At 49.5% G+C, this 21,152-nt stretch overlaps 1 protein-coding gene across 1 annotated transcript in view; it reads left to right on the plus strand.

The window, feature by feature from the left end:
* Positions 1 to 21,152, plus strand: part of AGO2 (argonaute RISC catalytic component 2) — a 103,542-nt gene that overhangs the window by 55,594 nt on the left and 26,796 nt on the right. The window contains exons 3-6 of the mRNA XM_069465947.1: positions 10,913 to 11,033; positions 17,704 to 17,885; positions 19,751 to 19,887; positions 20,886 to 21,020. Of these exons, the coding sequence (XP_069322048.1) occupies positions 10,913 to 11,033; positions 17,704 to 17,885; positions 19,751 to 19,887; positions 20,886 to 21,020 (575 nt within the window). The remainder of the gene's footprint in view (positions 1 to 10,912; positions 11,034 to 17,703; positions 17,886 to 19,750; positions 19,888 to 20,885; positions 21,021 to 21,152) is intronic.

The following is a 21,152-nucleotide window of genomic DNA, read 5'->3' on the forward strand; positions in this document are numbered from 1 at the left end:
ATTTCTTCAAATATTTTTTCTTGCCCCATTTCCTCTTGTATTGGATTGCCATTACCAGCATATTAGACCATTTGACATTGACTTCAGGTCATTGAGCCTATTATTAAAAAATATAGGCTGGGCACGGTGGCTCACGCCTGTAATCCTAGCACTCTGGGAGGCCGAGGCGGGTGGATCGCTCAAGGTCAGGAGTTCGAGACCAGCCTGAGCAAGAGCGAGACCCCGTCTCTACTAAAAATAGAAAGAAATTATATGGACAACTAAAAAATATATATAGAAAAAATTAGCCGGGTATGGTGGCGCATGCCTGTAGTCCCAGCTACTTGGGAGGCTGAGGCAGTAGGATTGCTTGAGCCCAGGAGTTTGAGGTTGCTGTGAGCTAGGCTGACGCCACGGCACTCACTCTAGCCAGGGCAACAAAGCGATACTCTGTCTCAAAAAAAAAAAAAAAAGGTCAGGAGTTCGAGACCAGCCTGAGTGAGACCCCGTCTCTACTAAAAATAGAAAGACATTATATGGACAACTAAAAATCTATATAGAAAAAATTATCCGGGCATGGTGGCGCATGCCTGTAGTCCCAGCTACTCGGGAGGCTGAGGCAGTAGGATCGCTTAAGCCGAGGAGTCTGAGGTTGCTGTGAGCTAAGCTGACGCCACGGCACTCACTCTAGCCTGGGCAACAAAGTGAGACTCTGTCTCAACAACAACAACAAAAAAAAAAAAATATATATATATATATATATCCCTCCCCCTCTTTTTAGTTTGGATAATTTTTATTGCTTTTTCCTCAAGATCACATTATTTTTTCTGTGCTATGTTTTCTGCTATTGTAACTATCCAGTGAATTTTTTTCCATTTAATTATTTGATTGTTTTTAGAGAATAGGTCTTGCTCTGTTGCCCAGGCTGGAAGGCAGTGGCATCATCATAGCTCACTGTAACCTCCAACTCCTGGACTCAAGAGATCCTCTGGCCCCAGCCTCCCAGTAACTAGGACTACAGGCATGGCACATGCCTGACTAATTTTTTTTGTTTTTTGTAAATACGGTGTCTCACTATGTTGCCCCCAGTTGGTCTCAACTCCTGGGTCAAGCAATCCTCCTACCTCTGTACCCCAAAGTGCTGGAATTACAGGCATGAGCCACTAGACCTGGCCTTTCTTATAGATATTGTACTTTTCAGTCTTAGAATTTGCATTTGGTTCTTTTTCATAGTTTATGTTCTCTGCTGAGATTTCCTCATCTGTTCATCAATTATTTCCATCTTTTTCTTGATTACTTTGAATGTATTTATAGTCATAGGATATTTGTCTTAAGAGCCCTTATCTACTAATTACAACATATGGGTTATCTCAGGCTTTACTTTAGATTACATGTCACCTTTTCTTGCTTAATCAAACACATAGTAATTTTTTTGTTCTTTTAGACATTGTATATATGATGTTGATAAAGTTGAGTTGCTGTCTTTTCTGATACACTGCGTCTTCTCCACCCTGGACTGCACCACTCTCCTTGGCTGAATAAGACTGTTGCTGTCCAGCGCTCCCAACCCTGTATTGTCGTTTGTAAACTGCTTCCAGGCCAGGATGTTACAGTGAATGTGGGGCTGAACTCATGTTCCCTTTGTTCAGTGATCACAGTCGCAAGCTGCCAGTTTTCTAATGCCAAAAACAGCTGTGTTGGCCAGGCATGGTGGCTCATGCCTGTAATCCTAGCACTCTGGCAGGCCAAGGAGGATAGCTTAAGGTCAGGAGTTCGAGACCAGGCTGAGCAAGAGCGAGACCCCATCTCTACTAAAAATAGAAAAAAATTAGCCAGGCAACTGAAAATAGAAAAAATTAGCCAGGCCTGGTGCACGCCTGTAGTCACAGCTACTTGGGAGGCTGAGGCAAGAGGATTGCTTGAGCCCAGGAGTTTGAGGTTGCTGTGAGCTAGGCTGACACCACGGCACTCTAGCCCAGGCAACAGAGTGAGACTCTATCTGAAAAAAAAGATAGTGGATTCATATTTTTTCTTGTTTTGTAGTTGTTTCAGGCAGGAGGATAAGTCCAATACCAATTACTTCATGATGGTCAGAAACAGAAGTCTCATTTGCAATTCAGTAACTCAGATGGGTTCCTGGTTTGTGCTGGTGCCTTATAGATATAAAGTACTCTTTGCCATAATACTTTTCACTGAATACAACCTTTGTAGGAGAAAGGATGTCTGGGCACTTAGTTCCCTGATCTATAAAACTAAGCAGTCAGATCCACTCAGTGTGTCTGCAGTATGCTGAGAGTTATGTTACATCCTTTAATTTTTATTCATTTATTTATTTTTTTGGAGACAGGGTCTCACCTTATCACCCGGGCTAGAGTGCAGTGGCTCATCACAGCTCACTGCAACTTCAAATTTCTGGGCTAAAGTGATCCTCCTGCCTCAGCCTCCCAAGTAGCTGAGACTATAGGTGTGCCACCACACCTGGCCAAATTTTTCTGTTTTTGGTATAGACAAGGTCTTGCATTTGCTCAGGCTGATCTCGAACTCCTGACCTTAAACAATCCTTCCACCTCCCAAAGTGCTAAGATTATAGGCATGGCCCATATTAAATTCTTTAAATATGCACTTACAAGAAGTATTCTGAACAAAACCTATGGACACAACTGGGTTAAACAGCTTTCTTTACTGAAAGTCTTTCTGATCTTTTAATATGTCTCATGCTTTGTGATTTTCTATAAATGGGCTTGTTGGTTGGTTTTTGAGTTTCCCTGGGATAGAAACCCATAAGAATCTATATTCTAGGGCAGGGGTCCCCAACCTTTGGTGAATTGTATAGTTATTTCATTATATATTACAATGTAATAATAATAAAAAAAATAAAGCACATAATAAATGTAATTTGGTTGTATCATCCTGAAACCATCCCCACCACACCCCCAGTCTGTAGAAAAATTGTCTTCCATGAAAACGCTTCCTGGTGTCAGAAAGGTCGGGGACTACTGTGCTAGGGTATACTTTTAAAACTGGAATGAAGGAATGAGAAAGCATGCACGTTTCTGGGCTTTTGAGTGGTATGGTGGCAGGTGGGCTCTTACGCCATCAACTACAGTGCCCAGAAAGCTTTCCTTTATAAAAGTGGCCAAATAAGGGCCCACCTGCCACCATACCAATCAGAAGCTTTGTCATCTGGCACCAGAAACAGGCTGACGGTGATTAAAAAGTGAAGTCTTTTTTTTTTTTTTTCTTTTTAGACAGAGTCTCACTCTGTTCCCCGAGCTAGAGTGCTGTGGCGTCAGCCTAGCTCACAGCAACCTCAAACTCCTGGGCTCAAGCCATCCTCCTGCCTCAGCCTCCTGAGTAACTGGGACTACAGGCACATGCTACCATGCCCAGCTAATATTTTTTCTATTTTTAGTTGTTTGGCTAACTTTCTTTCTATTTTTAGTAGAGAGATGGGGTCTCGCTCTTGCTCAGGCTGGTCTCGAACCTCCTGAGCTCACGCGATCCCCCTGCCTCGGCCTCCCAGAGTGCTAGGATTACAAGCGTGAGCCACCACACCTGGCCAAAAAGAGATGTCTTAACCTCACTACACTAGCACATGCCTGTTGTATTATAATTTCACCTGTAAGTTAGCCATGTTTGGAAACTGTGTCAGATCACACATTAGCAAGCAGCAACTGTAGCACTTGTGCTGGCTGTTTGGGCCGAGGCCAGCCCACTAGGTTTTGTGAGAGTTGCCGCCTAGTTAAACGTATGAAACTTTAGGGTTCTTCTTCTTTTTACTATTAATTCTGATGGACTCTAAGGTCCAATCTTAAAACAGCATATGAAGAATGTTGGAAGTAAAGTTTTTGAGCAAAACCCCCGTGGAGCACCTTGACTGCCTCCCTCCCTCTCCCAACCAGCCAGCGTTTCGGAGACCTCTGTTGGATGTGCCCCTGGGCATACAATGGTGGAGACACATAGTTCCTGTCCCTAGTAGGGAAGAGAGTCAGACCGGGGATTGGCAGTACCCAGGGTCAGCCCTGGGAGAGGTGAGCTCAGTGTAGAAGAGGAAGGTAGGAGAAGGGCGCTCAGTCCATCCTGTGGTCTGTGCCCCAAGGGGCCACTTTGTCACAGCGCTCAGCACCCCAACTCTTTCCCTGCTGCTGCTACCACGCTGTGCTCTGTGAAAGCAGAGACGGTGTCCTGGCTTTGAGTTCCCAGACCCATGCACGTGGTGTAGGTACTTAATAAGCCCAACATTGAAACTTCGTTCAAGGCCATGAGAAAAACTCCATCGTCTCTTGGTCACCCCAGGACATTATGGTGAATGTGTTGTGAGATCCGGCCTCAACCCCTGTTGCTGAGCAGCTGCTATGCCTCGGATTCAATACAAGACAGGGCCCCCCACCTCAGGGTGCTCCCAGTATTTTTGTGGGTCTGAGATGGCTGGTGCGCAGCGGGGCTTTGTGCCAGGCGGGCCTTGCCAGCCGTGCCAGCAGCCCTCCGCTCAGAAGCGTAGCATGGAGGTGTGTGCCTTGTCTCTCGACTGTTCATCCCCGTTCTTGAGATCTGCCGAGTGTCTCAGGGGGACGCTGCAGGAGCCAGGGCTCTGAGTCTGGGAGGGAGGGCCCGGGCAGCACAGCTGTGTCCTCGGCAGCCTCCTACTGAGAGTGCTGTGACTCTGGGTACCAGCCACCTGGGGAGTGTAAATTGGACTAGACTCCTTAGGAAGCAGTTTACAATGAAAACACAGTATACCCTTTAGCCACCGGCTCTACTTCCAAGTCTGTATCTCAAAGAGATACATATGGGATGTCTACTCTGATATCACAATGGCAAAACAAGAAACCATCTAGCTGTCAGTTAGGAGGAGATGGTTCCGTGAAGACACTGTGGAACACTGTGACACTGCTGAGAGCAAAAATGTGAAGCTGCCCAGTGTGGCCACCACGTCCAGAAACAGGCCACTGTAGTTTATTACTATGAATATTAAGGTACGTGGTCAAATAATATTTATATTGCTGAACTTGGTGGCCATATTATATATAGTGACAAGGAAAGATGTCAAAGACATACAGTTGGGAAACAGCAAGCTTCAGAACCATGTGTGTGATATCGTATGTATAAAAATTATAATAAAATTTAGGGACCTCTGTGTTTATGAAAATGCATAGCTTTGAAAATGATCAGGTTACTTCTGAGAAGGGCTTGAGATCAGGTCTAAGCAGACTTCTAGCTGTATCAGAACGTTAAACTTACAACGAGAATGTATTAACGCAAAGCCTGTGTAATTAGCAATTAATGAAAGAATGAATTTTTTAAAAGAGGAAACTTCTCAGAATTATGACAAAGTGACAAAGGGATAAACAAGCTAATAGGGGGTGCATCGGCCTTTCTGGACTGGCATATGCGTCCTGGGTACTGCCGGGAAGTTCTGTTTGGCAGTTAGGAGCAGGCCCAGGAGAAGGGACGCCCAGGTTTGCGTCTTGGTGCTGCCCTGCCTCACCCACAGCTTTGTGCCTCAGTGTCTGCATGTAGAAAATGGAGGTTACAGTGCCTACCTTCAGGGCTGTTGTGAGGACCGAATGAGTTCCACATCAAGCACTTGGCGGAGGATAAGTGCCAACAGGTTTGCCATGATTAGCCTTGTTCTCAGTTTGAACATATAGATCATTCTGTAAGACGCTGGGTGCATGATGTGTGCAGATGGTGTCTGGGCTGTTGCCTCTTGAGCAAGGTCACGGTCGAGCCTGAGAGCTGCTCGGAGCAAAGGTGTTTCTCTGGAGCCCACCCCCTGCAGTGCAGCTATTTTACCCTCCGGTAGTCACGCTCACAGAAGAGAAGAACATAACTCTGGGACTCCAGGAAAAGCCCCCCAGGGGGTTCCTGCAGGTACCTCTGTAGTTGCTGAGGAACAGGTAGTCAGGGAAGGGACATGGCACAGGGTGATGGGTGGCTTTTCTTTTAGAAACTGGAAATAAAATTTTTTGAAATATTAGCCAGGTGTGGTGGCATGTGCTTGTGGTCCCAGGTTACTCGGGAGGCTGAGGCAGGAGGATGGCTTGAGCCCAGGAGTTGGAGGCTGCAGTGAGCTATGATGATGCCACTGCTCTCCAGCCTGGGAGACAGAGGGAGACCCTGTGTCAAAAAAAAAAAAAAAAGGAAAGAAAAGAAACTGGGAGAAGGAAAGGGTGGGAAGGGATAGGGTGGCACAGAGTCTGGGATGTAATAAATGATGTATTGATGTTATGTTACATTATACAGTAACATGATGTAAATCTTTTTCCAAACATGACCATCCTGTGTAGGCAAATCACCCAGGAATTCCTCTGCTGCTGTAAGAAACTCGTATCAGAGTGGTATAAGATTGTCTCATAGAAGAAAAAAGACAACTCCACGTGTATTGCTAGAGACTTAAGCTCTGGGGCATCTGTGCTGTAGAGAGGGCGAGAGGCTGGGGACGCTGGGGACGCTGGGGACGCCTCCCTCGTGCCATCCCAGCAGGAGGCTGTGCAGGACTCCGGGATGTGTTTATCTGATGGTTGACTTTGCCATTCTGGGCTTTTCATTCCTGAGCTCCTCCCCTTCCCCACCTCTTCCCCTGAGAACAGGTAATGAATGAATAAAGACTGAGTACTGGGAGGAAAACGGGTGCCTTCATTCAGGAAGCATCTAGGTAGTGTTTACTTTGTGCTGGGCCCTGCGGGCACAGTGGCAGAGGCAGGGGCTCTGTCTTTCCAAAGCTTAGCGTTCCTCTATGGCTCCTGGGTTCTCAACAAACACAGCCTAATGTCCACCGGTAGTGGCAGTCGTTGACTTGTTCACTTTTTCTCATGCTGTGGTGATCCTGTGACCTGTAACATAGAACTGAACAGAAGTGGAGATGGCATCTTTGTTATATTGTGAACCCCAGAGGGAAGGTTGGTTTGCTGTGGACTTTGGGGAGGTTTCCTTCTAGATTTCCTACTAAATTAAGATATTTGCTTCCATATCCTAGTTTTCTCATTTAAAAAAAAAAAAATCTTGAATGGGTGTTGAATTTTATTAAATGCTTTCTTCTACATCTTTGAGATTGTCATAATGGGTTTTTTTTTTTATTACATTGATTTTTAAAAACATAAACCCACTTTATTGAGATATAATTTACACACAACGAAAAGCATTCCTTTTAAGTTACAGGCATACCTTATTGTGCTTTGCAGATACCGTGGGATTTTTTTTTTTTTTTTAAACAAATTGAAGGTTTGTGGCAACCCAGCTTTAACCAATCCACGTCATTCTTCCAACAGCATGTGCTTACTTCATGTTTCTATGTCAGCATTTTCAGCAATAAAGTATTTTTTAAATTAAGGTATTAATATATGCATTTGCTGTAGACACAATGCTATTGCATACTTAAGAGACTACAGTATAGTGTGAGTATAACATTTACATGCACTGGGAAACCAAAGGCTTTGTGTGACTGGCTTTATTTTGATACTCCTTTATTTTGGCGGTCTGGAGCCAAGCTTGCAGTATCTGCGAGGTATGCCTGTATGTATTACAGTTCTGTGAACGTTAGAAAAATGTACACAAACAATCGCAATCAAGGTGAAGAACATGCCATCAACCCCAAAGCTCCTTGTCCCTTCGCAGGCAATCCTGCCACCCCCTTCCCTCAGCAGCCCCCAGACGACCCTGTTTCTGTCAGTGTTGATTGGTTTTTCCCTCTGAGAGAATTTCATATAAGTGGAATCATTACCATCATACAGATATCCTCCTGTGTGTCTGGCTTCATTCCCTGGGCGTGTTTTTAAGATACAGTCATCAAGTTGCATGTAGCAGTGATTCATACAATAGAATAAAAGTATTACATTGTGTGGCTATACCATAATTGCCCATTCACCAGTTGATGAACATTTGAATTGTTTCCAGTTTGGTGCTGTTGTACACATGTGTACACAAGTGTCTGTGTGGATATGTGTTTTCATTTCTCTTGTGTAATTATCAGGTATTGCTAATGGTGTGGTAGGTACACCCTGACCTTTGTAAGAAACTGCCAAACATTCCCCCAAAGTGGCTGTGAATCCTTTGCCTTCCCAGCAGCGATGTGTAAGGGCCCAGCTCCCCACCTGCCCCCCTCCCCCCACCCTTGGTATTGTTGGTCTTTTTAATGTTAGCCAATCTACTGGTGTTTCTCTGTGGCTTTGGTAGCATTTCCCTAATGAGTAGCGAAGAACTTCCTTTAAGGTGCTCACTGGCCCTTTGTGTATCTTTTGCCATGGGTCTGATCAAACCTTTTGCTCATCTTTAAATTGGATTATTTGTCTTACTGACTTGTAAGATTTTTTTTTTTTATAGTATGTACACAAGTCCTTTCTCAGATACATAGCTGTGTGTTATTGGAATATTTTCTCCCAGTTGCTCACTTTTTCCTTTTTATAATGGTGTCTTTTGATGTCCTAAGAAATCTTGGTCTATCCCAAAGTTCATGAAGATTTTTCTCTTGTCTTCTAGAAGTTTTACAGTTACAGCTTTATTTTAAGTTTATAATCTGTATTAATTAGTTTTATACGGTTAAACTCAGCTTCTCAGATGTAGACTGAACTTGGACATGGTGTATATTTTTTTTAACTAGTTGGGAGACCCAGTTTGTTATTGTTTGTTCCAGTGCCTGAGTTGCTTGGTGGGTTGACCCATGATCCCACTTAGTGCTCACCTCCTCAGGCTCCAAGGTGAAAGTTTTGTAGCCTCATAAAATGAGTTGGGAGTGTGCCCTCTTATTCTCTTCAGGACGAATTTGAATTCAGTTGGAGTGATTTTTTTTCTTTGAATGTGGGTGAAATGCCCCCAGTGGAGCCATTTGTGCCTCAAGTTGACCCCAAAGTCTTGGCCAGGACGACGGCACTCTTTAAGGTTGGGGACTTAAAGGTCTGGACAGTGTGGAGGAAAGAGCTGCCTTGCTTTGAGGGCTGCAGGGCACACCTTGTTGTGGGTGTGGGCTGCACAGTGTAGTTTGGGGAGACTTGGGGTGAGATTGTGCCCTGTCTGTGAGGCAGGGTGGCGGAGGTGGAAGCTGGCTGGGTGCTGACTGCCCTGGGCTGTGGCCTGCCCGGGCTGGATCCTCCGGGGTGGTGTCAGAGGCTGGTGCTTTCTTGGCGGCTGCTGCGAGGCTGCATTTGCCATTTGCTGCGGGCACGCCCCAGACCCAGGTGGTAGGGTACTGTTAGCTGGATCCCTGGAGATCCACCTCCCAGTTTTATTGTTGGTGAAAGTCAGTGGGCAAAGCCCTCTAGGCTAGCTTTCCTCTTATGCTGGGAAGAGAATGGATTGGGTCGCTGTATTCCTGCTTCCTGGGGATGACAACGGCTCTGCCTGGGAGAAGGACTGTTCCAGCACGGTGGGCTCGATCCCACCTCCTCTTGAAAGTCTATCCTGTGTTCTCCCCTCCGCCGTCCCGCCTGCCCCTGCCGCACAGTCCCTCTTCTCCCCTGCACAGCCCCCGCCTGCTGTTTCCTGGCGAAAGGCTGAGGCGCGTCCGACAGAGCTCTGCGTGTTCCCCAAGTGTGGGCCTCTGTGGGGCGGCAGGGAGCCTGGCTCCTCCTGTGTGTGCTTTACAGGCCGTGTGTGTGAGAGCCAGGTGTGTGGCTGGCTGGCTTGACAGGCCTCAGCACCACCCTGAGTGCTGGGAGTGCTGTGCCAGGTGGGGCCCTCTTTGGACAGACAGGGGGCGGGCGGGAGTCGTCTGCACTGGGCCGAGGCTGCTGTCGGGAGCCCCCGGGAGTCTGGTCATCTGTAGAGTGTGTTTCTGGAGCTGGGTGTGGGGCAAGGGGAGGTCGAGGTCCCCTTTCTCAGGGGTTGCAGCAGAGCAGTGTCCGTGGGCTCAGCGGGCTTCCGTTGCTATAATGCCCGAGGAATAAACTGCATCAACATCTCAGTCCCTTACAGCAGGTCCCCAACCTTTCTGTCACCAGGGACCAGTTTCACAGAAGACAATTTTTCCATGGACCAGGGGTGGGGAGGGATGGTTTCGGGATGATTCAAGCATGTTACATTTATTGTGGACTTTATTTCTATTGTGATTACATTGTAATATATAATGAAAAAATAATATTACTCGCCATAATGCAGAATCTAATGCTGCCACTGGTCTGACAGGAGGCGGAGCTTACATGGTCATGTGGGATGAAGCTTTGCTTGCTCATTCTCCACTCACCTCCTGCTGTGCACCCGGTTCCCAAGAGGCCACAGACCAGTACCAGTCTGAGGCCCAAGGGGGTGGGGACTGCAGCCTTACAGCAACAGACATCCATTTTACACCCATGGCTCTGCGGGCGGCTGTGGTTTGGCTGGGGCTCTGGGTCAGGCTGGGCTGGGTTGGAATCAAGTTCAAGGTCTTCATTCTGGAGCCCAGGTGGAAGGGGCAGCAGTACTTGGCACACCTTCTTCTAACAATCACAGGAGCCAAAGGGCAGGCCAGCCTCACAGACGCCTTGGCAGGGGTTGCACAGCATGTCCTCTGGCCAACTCTGGTGGCCACACGAGGCTCACAGCCGAGCCCGGCCTGGGTGTCATGTGGCAGGGATGCAGTTTCTGTGAGCAGTGGGGCCCCTGCACAGTCCTCCGCAGAGGCATGGGGAGCAAATCCCACAGCTGTGGAACCAGAATCCCACCAGCGCTTCTGCTCAGTGTCCTGGGGAGTTCTGGACGTTCTGGAAGTATCTGTCATCTGTGTATGTGGCGTATAAAATGCCTGGCACTTAGCAAGTTCTCCGGTGTTTGTGTGACTCAATAAATGAGCAAAACCCACATACAGTTCTAGTTTGATTCTTTGTAGAAGAAAGTTGAAAGTCACATTACCAAAAGGAGCCAAAGGTCTTACAAATTGCTTAAAAACCAACGTCAGAAAAATGCCATCCTATGTGCCATTTCCCTGGTTTTACTGATGTTCTGCCTGAATTCTTTGTTTCAGGGAAATAGTGGAGCATATGGTCCAGCACTTTAAAACACAGATCTTTGGGGATCGGAAACCAGTGTTTGATGGGAGGAAGAACCTGTATACAGCCATGCCCCTTCCGATCGGGAGGGATAAGGTAAGCTGACGGAGGTGCACCAGGATGGGGGTGGGGTGTGCAGTAAATTAAAGTTCAGACGTGGTGTAAAGTCAGTGATTCCTCGTCTCACACACTAACCCCTTCACCGGGGAGGAGCCAGCCACACACTGGCCATGTGCTTCTCCCCGAGACCCATAAAAACCTTCCCAGAGTTGTGGTTTGCAGTGATGGAGACTTAACTAGTCTAGGTCCAGACACAGATAATGGGAACTTCTTGAAACCACCAAACTTTTAAGTAGCAAACACACACACCCCTGCAAGCCACAGACCACCAGCAGACGGGAGCCCAGATGAAGCAGTGGAATGCTGAAGACCTCGGAAACGTGTTCCTGTAGGGGCGTGTGTGCATGGGAGCCCGAGGCAGGAGAGCGAAGTCACTGTGCTGCTGCAGCCAGTGATTCATCTGGAATCAGGATGCTGATAATTAGTCAGCTGGGGAGCAGTGGTTATATCAAAATGTCACCTTTTCTTCTTATCTTTACCTTTATCGTGGCTTTGTTTAAAAAGTAATAAAATTTCTGCTTAGAAGTTGTCACTTCTTGGCACCATCTTTCAACAAATGTGCTACTCCAGGGTGAGAATGGGTGTGGTTTGGATGTAGAAGGAGAGCAGAGACCTGGCTCAGAAATAATCCCTCTGCATACTTTAAAAAACAAACAAAACAACCAGTAATTTACCAACTGTGAGGATGGAAAAGCTGATTTCCTCTGGGAACCACCTACATGTTAGCTTCCTAAACCCCGGGTCCTTCAAAAGGAGGCTAGTTCAGTGCCGAGGGTCTCATACTGCTTGCAGGGACACACGTTTTAGGGGGTGGATAAGGGGTCTGCAGGCTCTCTCTACAGACATTAAAATGGTTTCGCTTTTGCATTTTAATGATAATCTTAAAACGAGTAAGTGCCTTTCAGCCTTCCTGGATGGCCAACAGGGCTGGGATCTCGGCCCCCGTGGTCCTGCTCCAGGTTGTGGTGCTCTGACAAGAGGAAAGGCTGTGACTGAGGCTCCACACCAAGCTATCTCTTGGGTTGTCACTGCCAGCCCGTGGTGACAGCCGCCATGTTCTCAACTGGAGGAATCCTAGATCCGTGTGTGTTTCAGCTGAGCAGGACTACCCCTTGCAGATTAACATGCTGTGAATTTGAAATTTACAGATTTTAAAAGTTTTGCGTTTAATTTACACATTTGTTGCCTGCCACACCGAGCACTGCGGGTTAGAGCACATCATTTCCGTGCCTGGGACGTGCCAAGCACTCAGCAGATGCTGGAGATGGCAGGAACTGGCCCGCCAGCCTCTCCAGTGGCCAGGGCAGCCTTCTAGGGTGCTCAGGCACCCACAGAAGCCCTTCAAACGCACAGCCGCGTACTGAGTGGGTGCTCAGTGCCTCTTAAGTTTAATCCCAACCGTCCTTTCTTCAGATGAAAAACTCGAGTTCCAGAGTTAGAGAACCTACACAAAGCCTGCAGTTAGCACAGAGGTCCCCTGGTTCCAGACGACACCGCTTCACCACTTGTGGGGTTCTGTCAGATATCTGTGGGGTGCAGACATTAACCCCCCTGTCTGAGAGCCAGATGAGGAGGTGTCCCCTGTGCCCATACTTTCACGTCAGGCAGCAAAGTGTCATGTCAGGGGGTTCTTTGCGTTGGCTCTTTCTTCTGTGCGGTGACTCTTCTGTGCATCGCCTGTGGTGTGAGCAGAAGTGCCAGTGCTTTGTCGTCCCAGTGTCTCTGGCAGGCAGGACGGGGACGGGGCAGCTCTCACCTGGGTCTGTGCACAGAGGGCCCCGAGTCGTGTCGCCCTCACTCAGGACGGTCCCTCTTTAAGCCCCTCCTTAATCTCTCCCATGAAAACGCTGGCCTCACTCGCAGCCCCTGCGTGGCAAAAGAGACCAGTGTTGTTACGGCTGGAGACCCTGGGAGCACCCAGGCCCCTCCCTCGCGTTTCAGAGCAGGAGGCTGAGGCCCAGGAAGCTGTCCAAGTCGATCCACATTTTGGGTTTAACCCCTGGGTCTTTCTTGGCAGTGATGAGGCGTGATCTGTATTGTCTGTTGTCCCTGGCTCTGGATCCAGCCCTTTGCCTCCCTTGTGGGGTGCCCAAAAAGGCCTGCTGCCTCCTGGAGCGGAAGCCTCTCTGTTAGAGCGCGGGTGTCTCCTTCTCAGTCGGAAGTTAGGGCAGATGCTCAGCTCAAATCGATGACATACCCTGCTGGAAGCAATTTGCTTTGGAGCAAGTCAGCCACACATTAAATTTTCTGCGAAAGGAGGCGAGTTTCCTGGCACTCCTGCCTGTCCACCTCTGCGCGGGCTTGGCCATGCCGTGGCCACAGGTGCACCCAGCTGGTACCTGCTGACCTGGCACAAGAGGCCAAGGGAGGGCAGGCAGAAGTAGAGGAGATGCCTCGGGGGCACCGGGGTGGAGGGGTAGGGGCTTCTCCTTGGGCGGCACATAGGGAGAGGTTCTGCTCACTTCTGGGGCTGATGTGCTGCCCCGTGGGGCTGAGGGTCCCTCCGGTGAAGCCACAGCGTTTGTCCATGTGCCTTGTTCCAAGCCCGTCCCAGTGCAAGGTGCTCAGGAAGTGCCTGACTGTGCAGCCACCCCTGTACCTGCTGTGTTGCCTGCCAGCCCGACTTTGAATGCCCTGTGCACTTTGCAGACATGCTGGGTGAGACTGGTTTTTATAGTAGGGTGTTTTGGAGGGACAATGATCTGCTTTTTGAGGAGACTTTTTGCTATGCAAAGTCACAAAATGCCTTTAGACATCAGCCCCCTGGGCACATTTAAACAGACGTGACCTGCATGTCCACTCTGGAATGGGCCTGTGGCACTGAGCCTGGCAGCTGTCGCCCTGGCCAGGACTCTGGCTGGCACAGTGGGTGTGACTGCTCTTCCCGTAATGCTGGGGAGGGCTGCGTCCGGGTCCTGGTGCTCGTGGCCAACCAGATACGCCTCCCAGTGCCGCGCTCCCTCCTTCGTGGTGGAGGGCAGGGAGGCCAGGGGCCTCCGCCGGTGCCACAAGCGAGTTTAGGGCAAGAAGATCCTTTGAAACACAGCTGTTTCTTTGAGCTTTCTCTCTGGGCTTCGTACACAGTTTCTTTGTGTTCTTTAAAGTGCTGTTTTCCCTTTCTTTGTTTCTGAGTTGTGTAGTAGAACCAAAACAGAAATCTTCCTATTACAGTTCTAATTCTCTCATCCTGATGATTTTCAGAGGGAGTTTGGGGTTAGGCGTATGGTCTCTCTGGAAAGGTTGGGTTTCACAACTACCTCAGAATTTCCCAGGCCCTGAGCTGGGGCCGTGGGCTGACGTTTTCCATTGTCTGTGTTCAGAAAATGGCAGTTGTGGCATCTCTAGATGACAGATGGCTGGTCACAGAGCGCCCGTGTCCACGGTTGACACAAGTGCTCCGTAAGGTGGGCGGGGCCGCCTCCGTGTGCCCTCATGTACACATGGGGCCTAAAGGAGCCACCTGCCCACGGTCAGACCACAGGTGGCTGCTGAGCTGCGAGTCGAGCCCTTGTCTGTGCACTTCTCGTCTGTGGCCTTTGGATGTTGTGTCACTGGGACCGACAGCTTCAGGCTGTTCAGAGATGGAAGAGTGTCAGGTGTGGAGTGACTGCTGGCCAGCAGCCAGGATGCACATGAGGGCTGCTTTTCAGAGAGGGGCGTGCCACTCCGGCCTCGCGGTGTGGTGGCTGTGTGGTGGCTGTGCTAAAATCCCCACTCATCCCGCAGCTCCCGTGCACGTGCTCAGCCAGCTGCTGCGGATAGCGTGATTGGTAAAGAACCTTGCAGAGCCTGGGGTGGTTTGCTGTCCTGTGGCAGCGAAGAGGAGGCTGGACTAGAATATATTTTAAAATTGCATATGTTTTGCTGTTAGGAAAATATACCCCTTGGAATTCCCCCTCAGTTTTGATTGCAGAAGCGTTTTTGAAGGAGAGAACGAACAAGCATCTAATTAGCGCCAATTCAGAGCATTATTGTTTAGGTAGTGGAGTGCTGTTCGGTGGAGATGTGCACAATGGGCTTAAAGTACCTACTGGCGAGGTGGGTATGTAATTTAGAAATTAGCGTGTTGGTTTCCATTCACGTGCTCACTCCCACCTGTGAGCTGCAGCCCTGGGGGGCCATTTCTGGATAAGTGGATCAGCCTTCTTGTTTGCTGCCCGTAACTTCTGTCATTGCAGCCAGGTCCCTGGCAGTCCATGCTGGAATCACGCCCCCCGCCCAGCCAAGCCCTGGTCCTGGCACATCAGGCTTCGTCTCCTTTTCTGGAATCAGACTGTTTGAGGGGGGCACTCATCTCTTCTGCTTTCTGCCACGTGGCCTGGTCTCTGGATCTGTTTCTGTAACTGAAAGTAAAGTTGGGGACCAGAATGGCAAGACTAATAGGTTCATTAGTGAAGTGAAATAACGCCTGTCACTTTGTTAGTTTTATGTCAGATGTTTGCTTTTGGTTACTGTTACTTTCTTTTGTCTTTTTGGAGCCAGAATGAGACTCCAGAGGCTGGAGTGCAGTGGCAAGATCACAGCACACTGCAGCCTTGAACTCCTGGGCTCAAGCGGTCCTCCTGAGTAGCTGGGACTACAGGTGTGCACCACCAAGCCCACTTAGTTTTTTTCTTTTTATTTGTTGAAGAAATGGGGTCTCAAAATGGTGCCCAGACAGGTCTGAAACTCCTGACCTCAAGTGATTCTTCTGCCTCGGCCTCTAAAAGTTCTGGGATTATGGGCCTGAGCCACTGCCCTGGCCTTTTATTACTTTTATATGACTTATTTCAAAGTGTATTAGGAAATACACTAAATAAAAAAAATACATATATACAGTTAACCCTTGAACAATGCAAGTGTTGGGGCAATGACCCTGCACAGTCAGAAATCCACGTATAACTTTTGACTCTCCAAAAACTTAACTACTGACAGCCTACTGTAGGTCAGAAGCCTTACCGATAATGTAAATAGTCAAGGAACACATATTTTGTATGTTATCCATAATAATATCATATTCCGTATTCTTAATGCTAAAGAAAATGTTTCTAAGAAAATCATAAGGAAGAGAAAATATATTTTCTGTCTATTAAGTGGAAGTGGATCTTCATAAAGATTTCATCCTCATTGTCTTCACACTGAGGAGGAAGAGGAGGGGTTCGTCTTGCTCTCTCAGAGATGGTGGAGGTATAAGAAAATCTGCATATTGGTGGACGCTCACGGCTAGGGTCAACTGCACACGTACATTTAAAGAGTAGTGATGGAGCAAATGCCATGTATGCACCATCCAGGCCAAGAAGTTCCCTCCTCCCTCCTGCATGGCCACCGTCCGGATGACATGGGTTTTATCAGCTGTGTGCTTCCGCTACGTTTATTATCTTCTCTCTGGTTTTGAAGTCTGAAACGAATCACACTGTAGCACCCTTTTGTGCCTTGCTGCTTTTGCTTGGTATTAGATATTTGAGGCCACCCAGCTTGAAGGATCTGTTCCTTTTTCACTGCTCTTGTCTTTCCTTCATCCTGGGGCTCCCACCAGTTCGGGGCCATCAGGTGCTCTACATGCCGTTGAGCGAGGGCATGTGCTGGAGCAAGCCCGGGACAGACAAGAATGATGCGTCCACCTGAGGCAGGTGTGCAGTGATGTCAGTAGAGTCTGGTTGTTGCGCTCGTGAGGTTCAAGCAAGGTATGGCAGGTGGGCCAATCTGTGCAGAGGCCTTGGACGATGAGGACGAGCAGGTGGGAGTTGAATAGGCATGGTGGGCACGTGGGCGAGCCAGGGAATGTGCCTGCTGTGGCCACAGAACACTTGCCCTGGACGTGCAGCCTGAGTCAGGGAGGACATGCCAGGCACACGGCACAGAGGCAGTGGGACCCGGGAGGGGGAGGCCGGGCACGCGGGCTGGAGCTGTGCATCTGTGTTGTGTTGCTCCACTGCCGAGGGCCCCATCACCCCGGCCAGCAGATGTTGAGTGGAAGGCCCTTTTACATCCGACCAGCCTGGGTTCAAATCCCATCCCTGCCCTTTTGTGGCCCTGGGCTATTTTTTAAGGCCAAGTTTGTGTTTTTATGTATAAGAACTGGCAAATAAATTTTCTCGTGCTGGGATTTCTGGGCATTTAAAGACAAAATGTATATAGTCCATAACCTGTCGAGTAGACGTTCTGTAAACACTGGGAAGTATTGTCGGCAAGTATCAGTTGCTTCAGTCACGGCCTGAGTGGAGTCGGGGTGGCCACGTATTCGGGACGTATTGAGGGCCAGGCAGTGGTGGGCGTGCAGGCTCTACATAGCGGAGCGAAGGGCCCGGGTGCGTGTGGGGCTGCCGTCGCATGCACAGGTGGTGAGGGGAGGGGTGAGTTAGCGGCTGAGGAGGGAGGAAGTGGATTCACTGCTCAGACTTGGATCAAGAGAGCATGTTTCAGACCACTGCACACTGGCCACGAGCCATATGTGGCTACATAAGTTTAAATTCATCCAAGTAAAGTTAAAATTCAGAAAACTGGTCATGTTTCATGTGCTCAGGCGCCACATGTGGCCAGTGGATGGGGAAAGGACTGGACAGAATTCCCTAGCCCACACGTGTCTGGACGCTGACCACCACCTGGCTCAGCCTCCCTGGCAGCTCCACAGGCGGGAATAACCTCGTGTGCTTTGGGTCCCTTGCAGGTGGAGCTGGAGGTCACGCTGCCAGGAGAAGGCAAAGATCGCATCTTCAAGGTGTCCATCAAGTGGGTGTCCTGCGTGAGCTTACAGGCGTTACACGATGCACTTTCGGGGCGGCTGCCCAGTGTCCCTTTTGAGACGATCCAGGCCCTGGACGTGGTCATGAGGCATTTGCCATCCATGAGGTGAGCGGGCCAAAGGGCCGAGAGCATCTGCATCCAATCCCAGCATACCCGGAAAGTATGAACCCTCAGTCCAAGGAAGAGCTGGTTCTTGGGGTCAGGGTGGTGACGGTCCCGTAGGGTTTCTGCCATGGAGATAATGAACAGTGCTGAGATGCAAATGCATTCTAACACAAACACAAATCACCGGCATTCTCGGCCTGGCACAAAGAGGTCGCCTCCCTGCCTGTGCACACTGGTGCGTTCACTTTCCACGTGGCCCTATGCCGTCAGCACTGTTGTGTTTCTCTGTTGCCTTCATGCTCAGGACTGGTGATACTAGAATGAAACTGTGTTACCAGTACCAGATGGCACGGAGCATGCCACATGCAAATGACCATGGCCACCAGCTTTTCACGACTATGGTTAATACCGTGGACGCTTCAGGCTTCTTCTTTTTTTATTCTGTGGGATTACTCTTTTACCATAAATTGCCACAAATGAAATTGCTACATGTGAAATCGCTGAAAGAGGTAAGTGCTTTAGTGGCTCATAGTCTGCCCAGTTGTTGGGCGGAGGGTTGCACTGGTTTCCTGTGAGACCGGAGGTCGTAAGAACAAGGCCAGCTCTGCACACCCAGCCCTCGGAGTCCCACCCTGGAACGCCCGTCCTCACACTGGCTTCTGGGACCTCAGGTGTGATTTGAATGAACAAGGAAAAGAATAAAAGCCCACGACTGAAGCAAACCTGCACACTGAGAGACCTCCAGGACTGACCGAGACTTAAGATTTGAGGACAAAGTCAAGGCTTTCTTTGTGACCACAGAGAGGGGGTTTTGGAGCCACACGTTATACCTAGAGGGGGCCATGCATTCTGTCTTCAGGCTTGCGTGGGAATGACCAAGTATAGGACAGGCTGTCACTCCTAGTAGGAATGTCCCCAACCCCTGGTGTATAGTCATCACTGCTTTGAGCTGTTGGTGGCAAGAAGGCCAGTGGGTGCCAAGGCAATCTAGAAGGCTGGTTGCCAAAATGTTGTCTACTTTTTTAATTGAGTGACAGGAACGACTGTGGTTTTTCTTTTTTTAATTCCTTTGGATTATTTACATTAATTAGAATCGGGGAGGAAACTGCTATTTCCTTTTTGAAAAACAGTAGAAATAGAGTCGGGATTAATCCATTTCAAGTGGAAAATGAAAAGGGCCATCTAGGTGATTTTATTAACAGTACAGCCCACACGTGGGTGGCGTCACTGCTGAAGGGTACTAGTTCCCCTGGGACTCTTTGGCGATGGCACGTCGGACGGCCAGGCACTGTGTGCCGGTGCAGCCGGCGAGATTGTGCTGGAGACGAGTCCACTTGGGTCCAGTGGGCTCTAGCCCAGGTCGCCGCGCTGTCCATACCTGGTGCTGCAGAAGTGCGTGAATCTTCTCACGCCGGCCTTACTGTCCCCTGCACGTGAGCCCTCAGTGCCGTGCAGAGGAGACACTCCATACCGGGAGTTGACCCAAACAGGGAACAAATGCTGCATCCCATGTGTCAGCGATGGTCCTTCGCAGCCACGTGCCGAAGCAGCACATCTCCCCAAGGCCCCTGACCTAGAAACACACCAGGGCTCACAGGCCTGGGCCTCCCCGTGTGGGGCATTCGGCCTCTCTTGCTGTTCCTGCAGCAAGGCCATAGGTCCCCAAGGCTGTGCTTACAGCATCCCTCGGCAGGCTGTGCTCAGAGGCTGGAGAGCAGTGTAGTAAAAGCCATTTTATAAAGAGGGAAAAAGAACTCTTGGTGTGTGTGTGTGCCTGTGTGATGGACAAGGGTGGAGAGTGGACTTGGAGTGACCTGTTCCTTCCTAAAATCACATCTGATCGGACGCTGGTCTCTTGGCCACAGGTACACCCCGGTGGGCCGCTCCTTCTTCACTGCGTCCGAGGGCTGCTCCAACCCTCTTGGCGGGGGCCGAGAAGTATGGTTTGGCTTCCATCAGTCCGTCCGACCTTCTCTTTGGAAAATGATGCTGAACATCGATGGTAAGCAACACCCTGAGGTCTTTATTGCGAGGTGGGATTGGGGAATATGCTGAAATCCAAGACTTTGAGGAGGGCCCGAGTGGCCAGCTCCAAACACAGCCTCCGTCAAAGCCGGCAAGGCTGTATGGCACCTGGCCTGTCTCCACCTGCGTGGTACCTGCTAACTTAGGGTAGTGCTCCTCAGAGGAGCACCAGAGTCACCTGGAGCGCCCACCCCAGACACCTGGCCGGTGGGGCTGCAAGGGGCCTGAGGATCTGCCTCTGTACACGTTTGTGCTGCTGCAGCTGCTGGCATCCCCAGTGCAAGGTCTGGTGGCTGCTCCCAGGCATCCTTCCCCTTCATCTTGCAGGCTCGTATTCAGCCTGCGTCCGAGGACTGGGCGCCTGGCTGCCATCCGCTGGCCGCCTCTCGGGTTTGGGCGTAGCCTGCCCCCCTCGGGATTCTCAGCTGCTTCTCTGTGCACTTCCTTCTCTGTTAAAACCATGAGAATAAAGGTCAGAGAAGGACGCCATCCTCTCATTTGGGAATTAATTAATATGAAAAGCTCTAGAAAGGAATGAAAATGATATCTTGCTCAGTTATACATTTATTGAAAAATAATTATATAAAGGGGGATGGTAAATTTTCAGAAATATCTATACCAGACGATAGAAAATCCTACAAAATCCAAAGCTCATGAACTGTTAGGTTTTGTTTGTTTTTAAAAACTAGTTTTATTCTCAGAGGGTGACTTCATCTTTAGACTCAACCAACCCCTGTCCGCTGCCCCCGAGCAGAGGGCACGTGGGGTGGCAGGGCCTGGCCTCCAGCACCGTCGGCTTTCCCGCCTCTAAAGCCCGAAAGTGAGCTGTGCAGAGAGTGGAAACCGAGGCCAGGCGTGCACCCCCTGCGGCCGCCCGGCCTGTGCAGCCCCCGGCGTTGGCGGGTGGTCGATTCCGGGCGAGGCCCCCAGGCGCGAGGTCAACGCTTCAGTCCTCCCTCCTCCTCTCGCCCGCAGTGTCGGCAACAGCGTTTTACAAAGCACAGCCCGTGATCGAGTTTGTGTGTGAAGTTTTGGATTTTAAAAGTATTGAAGAACAACAAAAACCTCTGACAGATTCCCAAAGGGTAAAGTTTACCAAAGAAATTAAAGGTAATGGACTTCTCGGGCGCCAGGGGAAGGGGCAGGGCGTGGTCCCTTCCCGGGTGCGTTTTGCGAGTTCCGGTCCCTGCGTGTGTTCAGGGAGGTGGGGGCGGCAGGTGCAGTTAGTCCTCAGGGGAGTTA

This window comes from Eulemur rufifrons, chromosome 3 (assembly GCF_041146395.1).
Source record: "Eulemur rufifrons isolate Redbay chromosome 3, OSU_ERuf_1, whole genome shotgun sequence".
Lineage (NCBI taxonomy): Eukaryota > Metazoa > Chordata > Mammalia > Primates > Lemuridae > Eulemur > Eulemur rufifrons.